Raw genomic sequence first — 15,971 nt, 5'->3', positions numbered from 1 at the left:
TGAGAATTTATGTCTCATGTTAACTTATTCAAAATTTGAACATAAAACTTGTAAATATTTATGGCTTGCTGCATATTATTCTTCAAGGTGAGATTTTTTTCCTTAGGGATGATCTTAATCAACTCACATAGTTAAGTTCCATGTAGTTATGCTCATATTTCTTGATGTAAAAACTATATTTAGACACTGTATGTAAATGTTAGTTGTGGGTTTAAATAATCTAGCTTTAAATGTACAGCTCGTGCATAAAAGTAGTATAATGAGATACATACAATTTAGTGTTTTTGTTTGTCAGTCTCATTTTAAAGGATATAATTTTGAGTAATTAATAATTCAGTTCTATCATTTACTTATTGCCTTTATATGCCTACTAGTCACAACAGTACTTAAAAAAATCTTATGTACACTATTATATCTAATAAAAACATTAAAATAAAATTTATTCATATCTAGTTTTACTTGGAATAATTATGTGTTTCAAAATTGACTATAAAAATAGGCTGTCAAAAGATCCAACACCCATTCATGATAAAAGTCTTGGAAAGATCAGGAATTCAAGGCCCATACCTAAACATGATAAAAGCAATCTACAGCAAACCAGTAGCCAACATCAAAGTAAATGGTGAGAAGCTTGAAGCAATCCCTCTAAAATCAGGGACTAGACAAGGCTGTCCACTTTCTCCATACCTATTCAACATTGTACTTGAAGTCCTAGCCAGAGCAATTCGACAACAAAAGGAGATCAAAGGGATACAAATTGGAAAAGATGAAGTCAAAATATCACTCTTTGCAGATGATATGATAGTATATATAAGTGACCCTAAAAATTCCACCAGAGAACTCCTAAGCCTGATAAACAGCTTCGGTGAAGTAGCTGGATATAAAATTAACTCAAACAAATCAATGGCCTGTCTCTACACAAAGAATAAACAGGCTGAGAAAGAAATTAGGGAAACAACACCCTTCTCAATAGTCACAAATAATATAAAATATCTTGGCGTGACTCTAACTAAGGAAGTGAAAGATCTGTATAATAAAAACTTCAAGTCTCTGAAGAAAGAAATTCTAGAAGATCTCAGAAGATGGAAAGATCTCCCATGCTCATGGATTGGCAGGATCAACATTGTAAAAATGGCTATCTTGCCAAAAGCAATCTACAGATTCAATGCAATCCCCATCAAAATTCCAAATCAATTCTTCAACGAATTAGAAAGTGCAATCTGCAAATTCATCTGGAATAACAAAAAACCTAGGATAGCAAAAACTCTTCTCAAGGATAAAAGAACCTCTGGTGGAATCACCATGCCGGACCTAAAGCTCTACTACAGAGCAATTGTGATAAAAACTGCATGGTACTGGTATAGTGACAGACAAATAGACCAATGGAATAGAATTGAAGACCCAGAAATGAACCCACACACCTACGGTCACTTGATCTTCGACAAGGGAGCTAAAAACATCCAGTGGAAGAAAGACAGCATTTTCAACAAATGGTGCTGGCACAACTGGTTGTTAACATGTAGAAGAATGCGAATCGATCCATTCCTATCTCCTTGTACTGAGGTCAAGTCTAAGTGGATCAAGGATCTTCACATAAAACCAGAGACACTGAAACTTATAGAGGAGAAAGTGGGGAAAAGCCTTGAAGATATGGGCACAGGGGAAAAATTCCTGAATAGAACAGTAATGGCTTGTGCTGTAAGATCGAGAATTGACAAGTGGGACCTCATGAAACTACAAAGCTTCTGCAAGGCTAAAGACACCATCAATAAGACAAAAAAACCACCAACAGATTGGGAAAGGATCTTCACCTATCCTAAATCAGATAAGGGACTAATATCCAATATATATAAAGAACTCAAGAAGGTGGACTCCAGAAAGTCAAATAACCCCATTAAAAAATGGGGCTCAGAACTGAACAAAGAATTCTCACCTGAGGAATACCGAATGGCAGAGAAACACCTGAAAAAATGTTCAACATCCTTAATCATCAGGGAAATGCAAATCAAAACAACCCTGAGATTCCACCTCACACCAGTCAGAATGGCTAAGATCAAAAATTCAGGTGACAGCAGATGCTGGCGAGGATGTGGAGAAAGAGGAACACTCCTCCATTGTTGGTGGGATTGCAAGCTTGTACAACCACTCTGGAAATCAGTCTGGCGGTTCCTCAGAAAATTGGACATAGTACTACCGGAGGATCCAGCAATACCTCTCCTGGGCATATATCCAGAAGATGTCCCAACCGGTAAAAAGGACACATGCTCCACTATGTTCATAGCAGCCCTATTTATAATAGCCAGAAGCTGGAAAGAACCCAGATGTCCCTCAACAGAGGAATGGATACAGAAATTATGGTACATTTACACAATGGAGTACTACTCAGCTATTAAAAAGAATGAATTTATGAAATTCCTAGCCAAATGGATGGACCTGGAGGGCATCATCTTGAGTGAAGTAACACAATCACAAAAGAACTCACACAATATGTATTCACTGATAAGTGGATATTAGCCCAAAACTTAGGATACCCAAGATATAAGATACAATTTGCTAAACGCATGAAACTCAAGAAGAATGAAGACCAAAGTGTGGACACTGTGCACCTTCTTAGAATTGGGAACAAAACACCCAGGGAAGGAGTTACAGAGACAAAGTTCGTAGCTGTGATGAAAGGATGGACCATTTAGAGACTGCCGTATCCAGGGATCCATCCCATAATCAGCTTCTAAACGCTGACACCATTGCATACACTAGCAATATTTTGCTGAAAGGACCCAAATATAGCTGTCTCTTGTGAGATGATGCCGGGGCCTAGCAAACACAGGAGTGGATGTTCACAGTCAGCTATTGGATGTATCACAGGGCTCCCAATGGAGAAGCTAGAGAAAGTAACCAAGGAGCTAAAGGGATCTGCAACCCTATGTTGGAACAACATGATGTACTAACCAGAACCCCGGAGCTCTTGTCTCTAGCGGCATATGTATGGAAAGATGGCCTAGTCGGCCATCAATGGAAAGAGAGGCCCATTGGACTTGTAAACTTTATATGCCCCAATATAGGGGAATGCCAGGGCCAAAAGAATGGGAATGGGTGGGTAGGGAAGTGGGGGGCGCTATGGGGGACTTTTGGGATAGCATTGGAAATGTAATTGAGGAAAATATGTAATAAAAATATTAAAAATTAAAAAAAAATAGGCTGTCAAAATATTTGTAATTTAAGAATGAATTGCCATTGCTAAATTAAATTTATTGATTTCGACTTTTTCCTTAGCAACTCAACCATCCAAATGTAATTAAGTACTGTGCATCATTCATTGAGGATAATGAGCTGAACATAGTTTTGGAGTTAGCAGATGCTGGTGACCTCTCCAGAATGATAAAGGTAAGTTTGTTCATGCATTTGTTTTTCTGACAGAGTTGCTTATGAAATCTGTCACCCTGGTAGCTACTGTAAAGGTGACCAGGATACTAATGGTTGTGAAGTTACCTTATGTAGCAGAGTTAACCTTAGTTAGCTTACATTTCTCTCTCTCTCTCTCTCTCTCTCTCTCTCTCTCTCTCTCTCTCTCTCTCTCTCTCTCTCTCTCTCTCTCTCAAGACAGGATTTCTCTGTATATCCCTGGCTGGCCTGGAACTCAGAGATCCGCCTGCCTCTGCTGGCCAAGTGCTGGGATTAAAGGCGTGCGCCACCACTGGCTGGCTTAGTTTACATTTCTAAATGCACCCAAGTCACCTTGGAAGTGGGCTTGAAGACTTGTTTTGAAGTTTAACTTGAAGTTAGAGGTTTTTAGCTTTTTACTCTGAGTATCCTTGGTCCTTTGTCTTTGGACCTCAGGGGAAGGAGGGTGGAAAGAAATCCAAGGCTAGAGACATGGCAGAGTTGCTGAAAGTTCTTGCCATGCAGGGATGAGGAGCTGAGATTGTGTCTCCCAAACCCATGTAAAACGTTGACCACAGTTGAAGATGGAGACAGAGTGGTTCCTGGAACTCACTGACTAGCCAGAGACCTGAACAGGTGAACTCTCGGTTTGGTGAGAGACTGTCCCAAAAAATAAGAAAGAGAATGATTGAGGAAGGCATTAGCCTCTGGCTTCTACACATACGTGCACAATCATGCGCAAGTATCTGCACAAACATGTATTCCAAGTGTATATGCACACACATGTGCACATCCATTGCTACACACAGAAAGGAAAGAAGCCCAAGAGCAGCCTGAGTCTTTCTGAGAGGACACATCAGAGAAAAATTGGAATCTCTGACTGAAAAGCTACTTAGCGGTCCTTCTTAGAAGCACATTAGTTGGGCTTATGTTCATTTGCAGTAATAGAAACCACGGAATGAGAATAAGCTAAAACCTGCTTATCCTTGCACATATTACCTCTCGGTACCACTTTCTCCATACTGTAATTCACAGGGATATTGTAGTGATTAAAACTACTTATCCAGATTTTAGAATCGTGTTTCACATTCAGTCTCAGTCCCTTGACTAGAATGTGGTCTCATGGGCATATTTACAAGACAGGCTCCAATATATAGTCTGTAGTCCACTGTCTGTGCCCAGCAAAGCCTCTGTTACTGAGGAAGACAAACTGGTCAGTCTGGAATAAAAACCAAACCAAGCAAAGGAGAGAAACAAAGGTAGTTAGAGCCTTCTGTAGCCAAGGAATCGCCCACTGTCACCTATTTTGACAGAGACTTAAGGCTTGAAGAGGAATAACAGCTTCATAGAGGGAAAGAGGTCAGGAGTTAGGGATGGGGGTGCCCTGGTGGAGGCTTCTCACACAGCAAGGATATAAATGCACTTGAGGTTGTGGTTTCCCCAGCAGGTTGTGTTTCAACTTCTGATTTTGTGAGTGGTCTGGGTATTCTCAGCTTGTACATTGAATCTTTCTTTGGGCAAGTAGATTCTGGTAAAGCACTAATAGTCTGCTGCTAGTTGTTGGAAAGAGAGTTCCAGACATGTTCCTTTAATCCTCAGGAGGATCTTGGGAAGTAAGCGTAATAACACTTCAGGAGCCTCAGCACCATTGCTGCTAAATAGCAGACCTGGTATTTTTTGGAAGGTCTATTGGGTACAATTGTTTATGTGATTTCCTTTAATGGCACTCTTAAAGATTCTTTGAATATCAGGTGCAAGTACTTGACCATCTACTCAACCAAAGGGCTTCTCAGCTCACAGTTGTTCATTACTGTTTTTTCAGCCAAGATGCTCGGTAGTTAAGAACTCGGCTCCTGAGAGGGGCTTCAGTGTCAGCCTCTATAACTTGTATCACTCAGACGCTTACAGCTCCCTTACCTGTAAGATGAGCCCAGTTGGCCAGAGTTTTCTAGTTATAACAGCACCGTATAAACTGAAGTAAAATTCAGTTCCCAGCTCAGGGAAATAAAAGTTAAGGTAATGTCATTATGTTATGGGAGCTGGCGCAGCACTATAGTAGACGTGAATCACTTCCAACTGGTTATCTGATTTTCTGTTTCAGGGACTTTTCACCACTTACTTACACTGCCAACTGCCAAAGGATTTCTTTGCAAGTTAAAGGGCAATAAAACTTTATAGTCATAGCTTTAAGAAGAAATCAGGATGTGTTCTCTGTCTACTTCTAGTGGACCACCTAGTGTGGATGATGTAGCTGACTGTTTAGAGATCAATCAGTTCCTTGTAAGTTTGGAGCTTGGCAACTTGTTGTACTTCGGTAAAATCCTAGTCCCTCCTCTGTTGTGTGTGTTAAGAGTGTAGGCTTTGGCTGATGTTTGCGTTCTTGTAGGTTCTGGAAGTGTTTATCTAGTCTAGGTATAAGACCTTCTGGGTCAGGGTTCCTGGGACCTTTTAGATCTTTAGATCTAAAACATGAAATGCATAGTGTCAATCATCTTTGGCATAAGAGCTGTAACAAATCTTGAATAATTAAAGTCATTTCCTGGTGGATCACTTTGGATCCTGGGTATATTGTGTGTGTGTGTGTGTGTGTGTGTGTGTGTGTGTGTGTGGTGCTGTTTTATTGTTTTGTTTTGTTTTCCAGTATATAATTTGAGACTTGACCAAATTGCTATGTTGTTTTTAGGGGAATGAATCTCTTTGGGTGATCTGACTTGAAGGTGTCTTTTTTCAAGCAGAATTTTATTATGAATCAATGAAGTTCAATAGGGCACATAGTTATGTTTTCCCATCCCACCCCCCATGCTTTGTTTTGTGATTATCTCCTGTCTTAAATACAAAAGGCCCACCTGTCTTGGATTTGTTTTCTCTAGTTTGCAGTCATTAATATTTTCCAGAGGTAATCGCCAACTCTGTGTCCAAACACACCTCCCCCGTTTTGTGTTTGGACACAGATTTAGTACAAAGATGCATGTATGACAACATCTATATACACGTTTATAGGCAACTCACAATTTAATTCCTATTACTTTCTTAGAGAAGAAGAGAAAGCTCGAGTATGAAGCGTGGTATAGCATGTTACAACTCCACACCTGTCTATTTCCCTTTGTCTTGTGTACATTTATGTGATACTGCCGAGAAACAGGATATACACATTTTAATCATAAAGACTGCCACCTCACTCTCCTGAATAGTTTATGCCATTTTATAGCTTTTTTTTTTCCTGAAGTAAAAAAACCACATCCATTTTTCTTGGTCATTAGCACATGCCAGGGATGGCTTACACCTTCTTAGAACTCAGTATGTACCACAAAAGACAGTTTTCAACCAATACTCATAGAAAATTATGTGACTTCTGTTGTTATATATAAGAGACATGGTTTTCATCAGGACAGCCGATGGGAGATTGGAACACTTCTATAGCAATAAAATACTTCTAGGTAGGGCGCTGTTTGGCCCTGACTCACTTTCTCTTCAGTGATTCAGCCACACATCTGTAAATTGTTTTATAACACCTGTCTCATAATGTTATTATGAGAGTTTACTCATAACACACACACACACACACACACACACACACACACACACTGAGTGGTACTCTACCTAACCCAGCCTTTCGTCATCCAAAGACTACCTTCCCGTTTCTGAGTGTCTAGAGTTCTCATGCATAAGTGATTACACTTCACATTCCCACTGGTCTGCCATGACGACCTGTGTCTGGCATCGTGATTTCTTTCCTTCTGCTCTCCTGCTAACGTACTCTTCCAGAAGAGGAATTGGTACCCGTCCCTCCACCTTGGTCTTTATCGTTTCATTGCTTTCTCAGCTTAGGTCTTCTCATTTCCAGTTAAGCTAGAACCATTGTGCATCTTCTGGGTTTCATTCATTACCATTCAAATATTTTTGTTTCAGTATCTGTTGACATGTCTATATATGCAGACAGATACACATATTCCTTATTTCATTCACTCTTTCAAGAAATTTGTTTTTGGGGGTAGGGGGAAGACAAAGAAAATAAGTCAAGTCTATGTTTTGCCAGATGGTGTTTAGTAAATACAGTGTAGAAAAGCAAAGAGGGGCAAAAGGTAGGAGTTAGGAGGGGGGATGCCACTGGTCACTTGGCATGCCCGGAGAGGGCCACAGTGATCAGCTTTTACTGTCCTCGCCTCTGCCTCCTTTTGCAGGCAGCCACTGTCTCCAGTTCTCGTTCTCGATAGCTCAGGAACTGCTTTCCTGTTGCCTTTCGGAGTACTCCTTGGCTCTCAGAGCGCTAAATGGTTTTGTTTGACTGCTAAGCTCTTGTTTGCTGAGCCAGCCCCTTACCCTTGCCTTTGGTGCTGGTGTTGCCTGTTGGTTGGGTGGTTGAGGTAAGGTCTCATGTAGCCCGGCTGGCCTCAGTCTCACTATGTAGCAGAGTCTGATCTTGAACTCTTCATCTCCTTGCTTCCTCTCTAGTGCTGAGATTGTACCTGTTACTCAGGCAGCCTATACTCCTGCACTTTTATGACTGGCGTTTGGCTTTTACCCACGGTGGATCATGTCATTGGTTATTCTCTTGTGCCTGTAAACGGATTCATGATCTTCTGTAGACTGTCCCTGTGCTTGTAAGCAGACACTCAGCATGAGAGCATACTGGAGACCAGAGCTCTTCTCGTCTCTGACACTTGATTCTCCCTGACCTATTTCAGTTTGTCACAGAGTTTTAACCTCTTTTAAAATTCTGTGTGTTTTTTCAGACTGCTCTCCCTGTTTAGGTCCATTGCCCCTTTTCTTTCCCGAGTTTGAAATGAGGCATCTCTCTTTCACAGAGTCAGAGCTTTCTAATTCCCCCCACACCCCCCATCCCCCAGGATCTACTCTGTATATCTATATTTCTTAATCAGTCTTTAGGTGGCAGGGAAGAATAAGAAAACACTCTGCTTTCAATCAGATCCTTCAAGGATTTCTTATTGAGGATGAATGTTTGGTAGCCTGTGTGGTTAGGGAGATGAGCTTCCCAGGGGAGGAATCTCAGTCCGCATGGTCAACGTCCACATCCTAGAGCGGTGCCTGACCTAGGGTGGTCACTTAGTAAATGTCTGGGGTAGAATCTGCTTTTCCTGAATGCTCTGCACAAGGACCGTCCGTTCCTTGACTGTCCCTTAGTGTTTTGTCCTTGGTCTCTTTCGTGTGTTCATTTTCTTCTGCCCTGGATGCCCTTCTTCATTCCCGGTCAAGTTTCTGTCTATCCTTGAGCTCTTCACTGACACACCACTTCCTCAAGCCTTTTCCTTTGACCTCAAAGGTGCTTTTTTGTGAAACGTCTTCGGACATAACACATTTAATTTCATGGGGTGCAGTCCTTCCCCAGCATGCAGTAATACAGTCCCACTGTGATTCCTTTATTGCTATTGCCTGAGACTTAATGCTCTCTTGAGCAGAGACTGAATTCTTTCTTCACCAGCCTGTTCTCTGTTAGATTGGTACCTGGGTGATAGCAGGAACTCCACATTGCACACAACAGTGGGTTCTATTACCTTGGCTACAGTTCTCTGTTCCCAGGGCCAGTACTTGACATGCATAGCAGTTTCCTAGGACTCTATCTATACCTGGGTCTCATCCAGGATTGCTTCATTACTGAGTGAGAGGAAAACCTTCTGATGTAGCAGTGCAGAAGTGGGTATGGGTGGAGACCCTAAAATTCCGAAGATGTTTTCTAAACACCCTGATTTCATAAGTATTGTACAAGGATACTGGCACAGGAGTTTCTTTTGTGAAAGCACATGGTAGTGGCCTAACGTTTCATAAAGGGAAGCAGTGAAGGCTCGCATTGTGTGAGTAATGCTGTAAATCACCACATGGCTCCACAGCGTGCGTTTCACTCTCTCAAGTCTTCAGCCTAATTGGGTTAGAAACGGACGTATAGCTCCTGGTCTTTATTCCAGAGATGAACCTCTGGATAGCGTTGCATCAAAGATTCTTACAAGTAAATAATTAATTGGTTTAGAGCAGACTGACAAATATAATTAAGCAATTTATAGTTGAAATATTCAGTCTTTCTCTAATTAGTGACAGAGGACTACCTGAGGCTGTGGTCAGATGAAATACTTCCCAGATGAGTTTGAGGATAAAAGGAAGACTGGAGGTTTTTTGTTTTTTCTTTTTCATCATAGATTTCTTCATTAACAGTATTCACAATCCTAAAATAAAATAGTTTTAGAAAAGAGTTTGAGTTCAGGTAAGCCTGTTTTACATGGAAAGGAATTCTAGTGTGCTCCATTGTGAGCCATGTGTGCTTATTTCAGTGTTGAAATCTCAGAAAATACAGTCATTAAGATGCAGATCTAAGGGAACAAGACTATGCTAAATATCTGCACAGAGTTTTGTTTGTGTCTGCTTGTCAATGATATCCTTACAGTACGTTTGAAATTCTCATAGCTACTTTTGCAAAATATACTTCATTGAACTGTTCTAAGTATAAGTAATAATTTATAATGCATATTTGAAAGTCAGTTTGATGCAAATAGAAAAATATAAGTGTATATTTATATGTTTTAAACCTGTATTTTGTTAGCCTATCAGTACAACAAAACATAACCTTATATAATTAATCTCTTTAGGGGAAGCTCAGAAGTCTGTCTGCTAACAAATGTCTTCCTACAATACTATAATTAAGAATGAGATGCATACTATTTTAATAAAATATTTTCAGCAAAGTATGCAAAACATGTAATTAAAATAAATTTTCTCTTTCTAAGAGATATCATTATTCCAATTAATTAGTTAAGGCTCTTTACATATTTCAAATGCATTTAGACAAAGATTGTCTTCTTGGATCATTCACTTGGTATTTCTGTTGTTTCCATTTCTGTGTCTTTCCTTTTGTATGTGTGTGTCCTGTTCACTCCCTGTGAGGAAATTTTCTTCCTTATAGCCATATGATTAAAGTCACTGCAGTTGACCGGCAGCCATACTCAGTTGGATAGGTCCCTGCATTATCCTGCCACATGGCCTTTTCAAAGGCTAGGCCAGGAGAAAAATCTTTCTGGTTGTGAATCTCTTTGACTTCTTGTAAGGGCTCAGCAGACTATGTCCCTCTGGCTTAACTCAAAGTCAACCAGTTTGGAAGCTTAATTACATCTGCACTCAGTAATTCTGTCATATGATAACATATAATCTGGGAACAATATTCCTTTTCTTTCTTTTGTGCATTCATTTAAAACTGGTTGAGATATGTTTATTTATTTGAAGAGGTCACACATGTATACAATATAGTTTTAGCTAGTCCATCTCTTGATACACCCTCCCAACTCCCCCAGGACCCTCCAAACCATCTTCCCAACTTCCTGGTCTCTTTTACTAGTATTTGTATTCAGAGCCCCAATTCCAATTAGTGTTGACCTTGTGCAGATGGTGTGGGCCCGTCCACTACAGCATAGATAATTTACCGGTGGCCACAGCATTGTACTGTGTAGCCCAAGGTTACCTTGAACTCATTACCTGTCTCCACCTCATAGATTTTGAATTACAGGGACCACTGCAGCCAGTTTAGGGGTAAATGTTATAACATTCATTTGTTCAACTCATATTCAAAGGAAGAGGAAGTATATTACATTGTGTTGGGGATTTGCAGGAATGAAATATATCGTATAATTCAATTTCTCACAAACTGATAAATTAGCAGCTAGAGTATCAGCCATGTTTTAAGGTGATTGTTATCTTTGAAGAATAAAAGTTAGAAAACTGTTTACATCCTTGGTTGGGTTATTGTTTTATATCAAGACACACTTTTACCTATCCCATGTAAAGGTTGTATTGGAAATAAGGTCATTTTGAAATGTCTTTTACACTCTTGACCTCTGTGCACCTAAAAAGATAAAGTCTTGCCAGTAGCGTCATCTCTCTTTGATAGCGCTGATTTATTACGTATCAGGACATCCACACTTCTTATTTCAGCCTGCTGCCTCTATCGGGCAACCAAACTTTGCCAGTGATCCCAAATATAGTCTTGCAGTAATTGTATATGCCTGTGCGTATATCATATACATTAGCTTATTGGATACAGTATTCTGGTCAGGATTTTTACAGGGCAGCGTTACATGTGAATTAACCTTTGAATTTTCTTATAATTGTGTAGTTTGAGAGCAGAATGGTACAGAGCGTAAGGCTTTCCTTACCTTGAAAATGACATGTCATAAAGACCGTGGTACTGTCCGTCCGTGAAGTGACTAGAAGTTGTGTGTAAATTCTGAGCTCTGTGTGCGTAGGAAATGGAGAAGCTGACTTTCCAAGTTTATGGTTCCTAGCGTTGAGGAATTGATAGCACTGGGTGAGAGCCACCTTTGCAGACCACCTAGCACATCCCAGCAGGAACCCTGGAAGAGCTGTTCTAAACTTCTGTTTTAAACTTCTTAAATTCTTTTGTTTAGGTTTTTGATGACTTGCTGTCTTACGGCTCTTGTGTGTTTTCTTTATCCACATAGAAATTAAAATCTTTGTATCTCACTGTTGCCTGATCTAATATTAAAGAGTGTTTTGTTAATTTTTGTGATCATTTATGTCATCTTGGAGATTAACTTTTGCTTTACTTTTTTAAAAAAATTATGCATTATATAATTTACCTTTCTAAAGATAAGGTTTCCTGTGCCTTTGCTATGTGACTGGGATGTGACCTTAAATTCCTGATTCTTCTGGCTCTGCTTCCTAGCTCCTGGCATCATAGGTGTGTGCCACCCTGCCCACCTTCCGCTTTTTATAAATCTGACTTTACCTAGAATACTCTATGCAGTATGGAAAACCTCTGAGTTGCTTAGAAGCATTTCCAACTACCGTAGTAACAGATAGTTCTCCAAAGAGTTGCTTATCTGCAATGCAGGAATCTTTCCTTGTGTTTTTACATTTTTTTTTTTTTACTGATTTTTAAAAAAAATATTCTGAATAAATTTTCCTAGTGCTGATATACCTGTGTTTAGAAGACAGATTATAGATGATAGAACAGTGTGACTTGGTTGGAAAATATTTTACCAAAATGAGTAAGATCTGAGATGCCAGTGTGTGTGGTCAGTGGCCTCCCACTGGCCAGGCCCACTGCGCTTTCCACCTTAGAAATCAATGAGTATCTGAGCCTTTTCCTGACCACCAAGAGTAAAAGTCTTCACACGCTGCGAATTAGTGTAAGACTGAAATGCCAACTGATAGCTGTTTACCCATGAAATTCTCACACACCTGTAAATAGCCAGTGGTTGCACATCTGAGTCTAGCAGTTCCTTATTATATAAGAATTATTTATTATATAACATTTCAGCAGAAAATGTCTCCTTAGAAAAACCAATAAAAGTTTCACTCAGTAGCCAGTTAGAGTTTCAGAAACAATTTGTCTTTTCTACAGAAAGGCACATCTCTGCCTTTAATTCTTTTGCAATAATAACTGCAAAATGCTGTTTTATAAAAACAGATACATTGTAATTTAAAAGGTGTCCAGATATATAACATCTCTGCTGATGTTTGACCTAATTACAAGTTGCTGGCAGAGGACTCTACCTGCCGACACCTCACACGTGACCACGTATATATTAAGTGACCCTGTAAGGATCTACCAGCCTGTTTTCTGCATTATTACTAACCAAAGATTTGAAGGATATGACAGACCTGTAAACTTATCTGTTTTAAAGTGTGAAAATGTGCCAAACAGACATTTATGTGTTATTTGTTTCTGAAATTCTTGAGCCACAGATAGTACTTAGAGATGGAGGGCACTTTGTTAGATCATACCCAAATTCTGTCTAGTGTAGTAGGGAAACTGACCATCATTGTTGGCAAACCTCATAATCAGTTCTGTTCTTGAGGCAGGTGTGCATTGTTCGAGACACATTTAAACATTCCAAGTAGGAAATGCTTCCTTCTATCTAGCGTCACTTCTTGATGTTGTTTTTACTATGTAACCACTGGAGTGAGTACATTTTTAAAAGTTGCTTTATATAAGTTCCAGTAAGAAGCTATATAATTTTGGGGCTCCTTGACAAGAAAACAATTGAGACACTTTGAGGTAACAGGGAAGGGTCCTTAAACCGAGTAGCTGATACAGATTCTGCATGGCTACCTGTCTGTCTGTGACACTGCCTCCGAGAATACCAGATGTTTACTTGCAAAGTTTTTTTCTTTACAAAGATTAGCATGTATAACTACAGGCTTAATTATTTTTATATGCCATGGGTATTCATACCTGTTTCAAGTCAGGATCATTTTTCCCTTCTCTGTTAGGAATGTATGCTGGGTAGTTTCAGTGAAGCTTTTTCAGGAATTTCTTGAGGATGCTAAAGACACACACTGAGACATGAGCCGTGCACCCGGGGCTCCAGGGTCTAGAAAGCAGAGCCAAGGTTTCTCTGAGTTCCAAGAATAGTACTGAGCTAGCCAGAGCCCATTTATACATGGGTTTAGTGTTAAACATTCAATCTGCAGGAAACTTTAAGGTGTCTATTAAGATATTTTTTTCTTAAATACTGAATGGGGGCTGCTTGTATAAGCCTGTCTTTCATAGCAGTAAGTCACTTCAGCAATAGTGTAATCTCATGTTTGTGTTTAAGTTTATAACTTAATTAGCTCTGTGTTACATGTAGTTTTTTATTGAATTAAAATGAATATTGTTAATGGTGTTAGAATATACATACAGTACTTCAAGGTGAGTGTGCTTTATAAAGACACTAAACCCATCCAAAAATTATATCCAAGTGATCTATTAAACCTGAGTGGCAACCTTTGTCCTCAGGCCTTTACATATTTTATTTGGGGTTTAAAGACATTCTGTTCATAGCATGAACCTGGTAAATGTGCCACAACACATAGCCTTTCATGTAAATACTTTGTTATTAATTTTTAGAAACTTTCCTTATGTTAATCGTTGCTTATGCATGTTTAATTTTGTCTTACATGTTTTATAATACAGAATTAAGTATTATTACAGGGAGATCTAGCGTTCAGAAAGTAGGAGTTTTGAAAAGCCATGCTATCCTGCTAGAGGATAAAAATTCCCATTTTAAAGAGGTGTGTGAATCTGAGAAAGTTGAGCACTGCTGATGTCAACCTTGCAGTATTAAAAGTGAGTCAGGAAGTTCTGTAGTTTTGTTCCCCACCCTCTCTTAGGAGGCAGGCAACAGTGCCACGGTGAGAACCGATAGGTTTGCAACATTGTAGCTGTTGCTTCCCCAAACAGCAGAAGCCCTCCTTTTAAAGACTCTTTGACAAGCCCAAGCATTTAAGTAGACAGTTTAGAAACCGAGGACCACCAGTCGAATAATCAGACTTTATTGCCTGGTAGTCAAATTCATGTTCTTCTTCAGTGAGATTCCCAAGGTTTGTCAGGTCAGCATGACACTCATGCCGGGTTGCTTTCCTCCCTTTTAATTTGTTATAGGAAACAATATCTGAGAAGAATATATACTGCCAGGTCTTCTTCACCCTAATGTGCATTTTGTGGCCAGCGTTTTTCAGTGTCCCTTTTATGTTTTGTCTTTTAATAATGAGACTTGAAAATAAACAGACACACACCAACAGTTACAATAATTAAGAAAAGAGGCCATGAATTTGAAAGAATTCAAGGGGCAGGGGTGGGGTGGAAGGGTGGAGTACATGGGAAAGTTTGGAGGGAGGAAAGGGAACAGGGAAATGAGGTAATTATATTACAGTCTTAGTTTTTTAAGTTATTTAAAATAATAAACTGCTAAGTTGATTGGTTATGATGAGTTTAGAGTCTGTTAAAGCATTAAATTTTTCTTCCATGTTCTAATGTCTACATGATGCAGTGCATCTTTTGAATGAAGAGACCCGGTACCCATCTTGCTGTTGGCATCAGTCATCCCTCTGATGTGTTAATGTGGCATGGGGGGGGGGTGTGCATGCACAGGCTTTATTGGATGCATTCCAAGTCTCAAGGAAAATTATGTGTAAAGAGCTGAATTTTCAGTATTGTCTCCTTCCAGTGAAAACTGATGTTGACACAGTGTGCCATAAAAGAAAACCTTCCTATTGAAACCCAATCTGGGCATTTCTCCATAGTTAGAAGGACAGTGGTCTACTTTCATATTACCTGGTCATTTAGGAGAGGTTACTGACTTATTTGCTAATGAAATTGCAAAAAATAATTGATTTTCAGCCATGTGTTATGTAGGAAAAATTAGACTAGTATTCTTACCTTTTTTTAAACAGACCTTTTTTTTTTCTTCCTGTAGCAAGTGGGCACAGGGGAAGGGGGGTGTTGGTTGTTGCTGATGGAAAAGGACTCCAGTAGTTTCCCTGTAGCTTTGCCATTTTAGCCAGCCCTCAGCTGGCCACAGGTGCGACTCAGAAGGGCTGGCTTTTCACTTTCTCAAATATAGTTTTTTTGCATTCAATACCAAAAAATTAATTGGTTGAACTTTTCCAAATGTGGTTTTCAAATACAGTAAAAAAAACAGATTTAAAATTTGACATGTTAGGACATATGCTTCATAAAGTTAAGATTTTTTTTTCAAAAGTTTTGTAGAAAAAAAAAGCTGTTTCAAGGTACCGTTTCTTCATGTTGGTAATTTATAAGTACTATTCAGTAAGAAACCCACTACACTGTTGTTTTTAAAAAT

General features: G+C 39.4%; 1 protein-coding gene across 2 annotated transcripts in view; it reads left to right on the top strand.

The window, feature by feature from the left end:
* The window catches only part of Nek7 (NIMA related kinase 7), a 132,309-nt gene that overhangs the window by 83,014 nt on the left and 33,324 nt on the right, over positions 1 to 15,971 (top strand). For both annotated transcript variants that reach the window (XM_085841523.1, XM_085841519.1), the window contains exon 5: positions 3,274 to 3,384. In XM_085841523.1, coding sequence (XP_085697649.1) covers positions 3,274 to 3,384 — 111 coding nt within the window. The remainder of the gene's footprint in view (positions 1 to 3,273; positions 3,385 to 15,971) is intronic.

The sequence above is a fragment of the Mus caroli genome, unplaced genomic scaffold, assembly GCF_978045245.1.
Source record: "Mus caroli unplaced genomic scaffold, Mus_caroli_1 scaffold_1, whole genome shotgun sequence".
In the NCBI taxonomy this organism is placed as follows: domain Eukaryota; kingdom Metazoa; phylum Chordata; class Mammalia; order Rodentia; family Muridae; genus Mus; species Mus caroli.
This window is presented reverse-complemented; position numbering and strand designations above follow the sequence as displayed.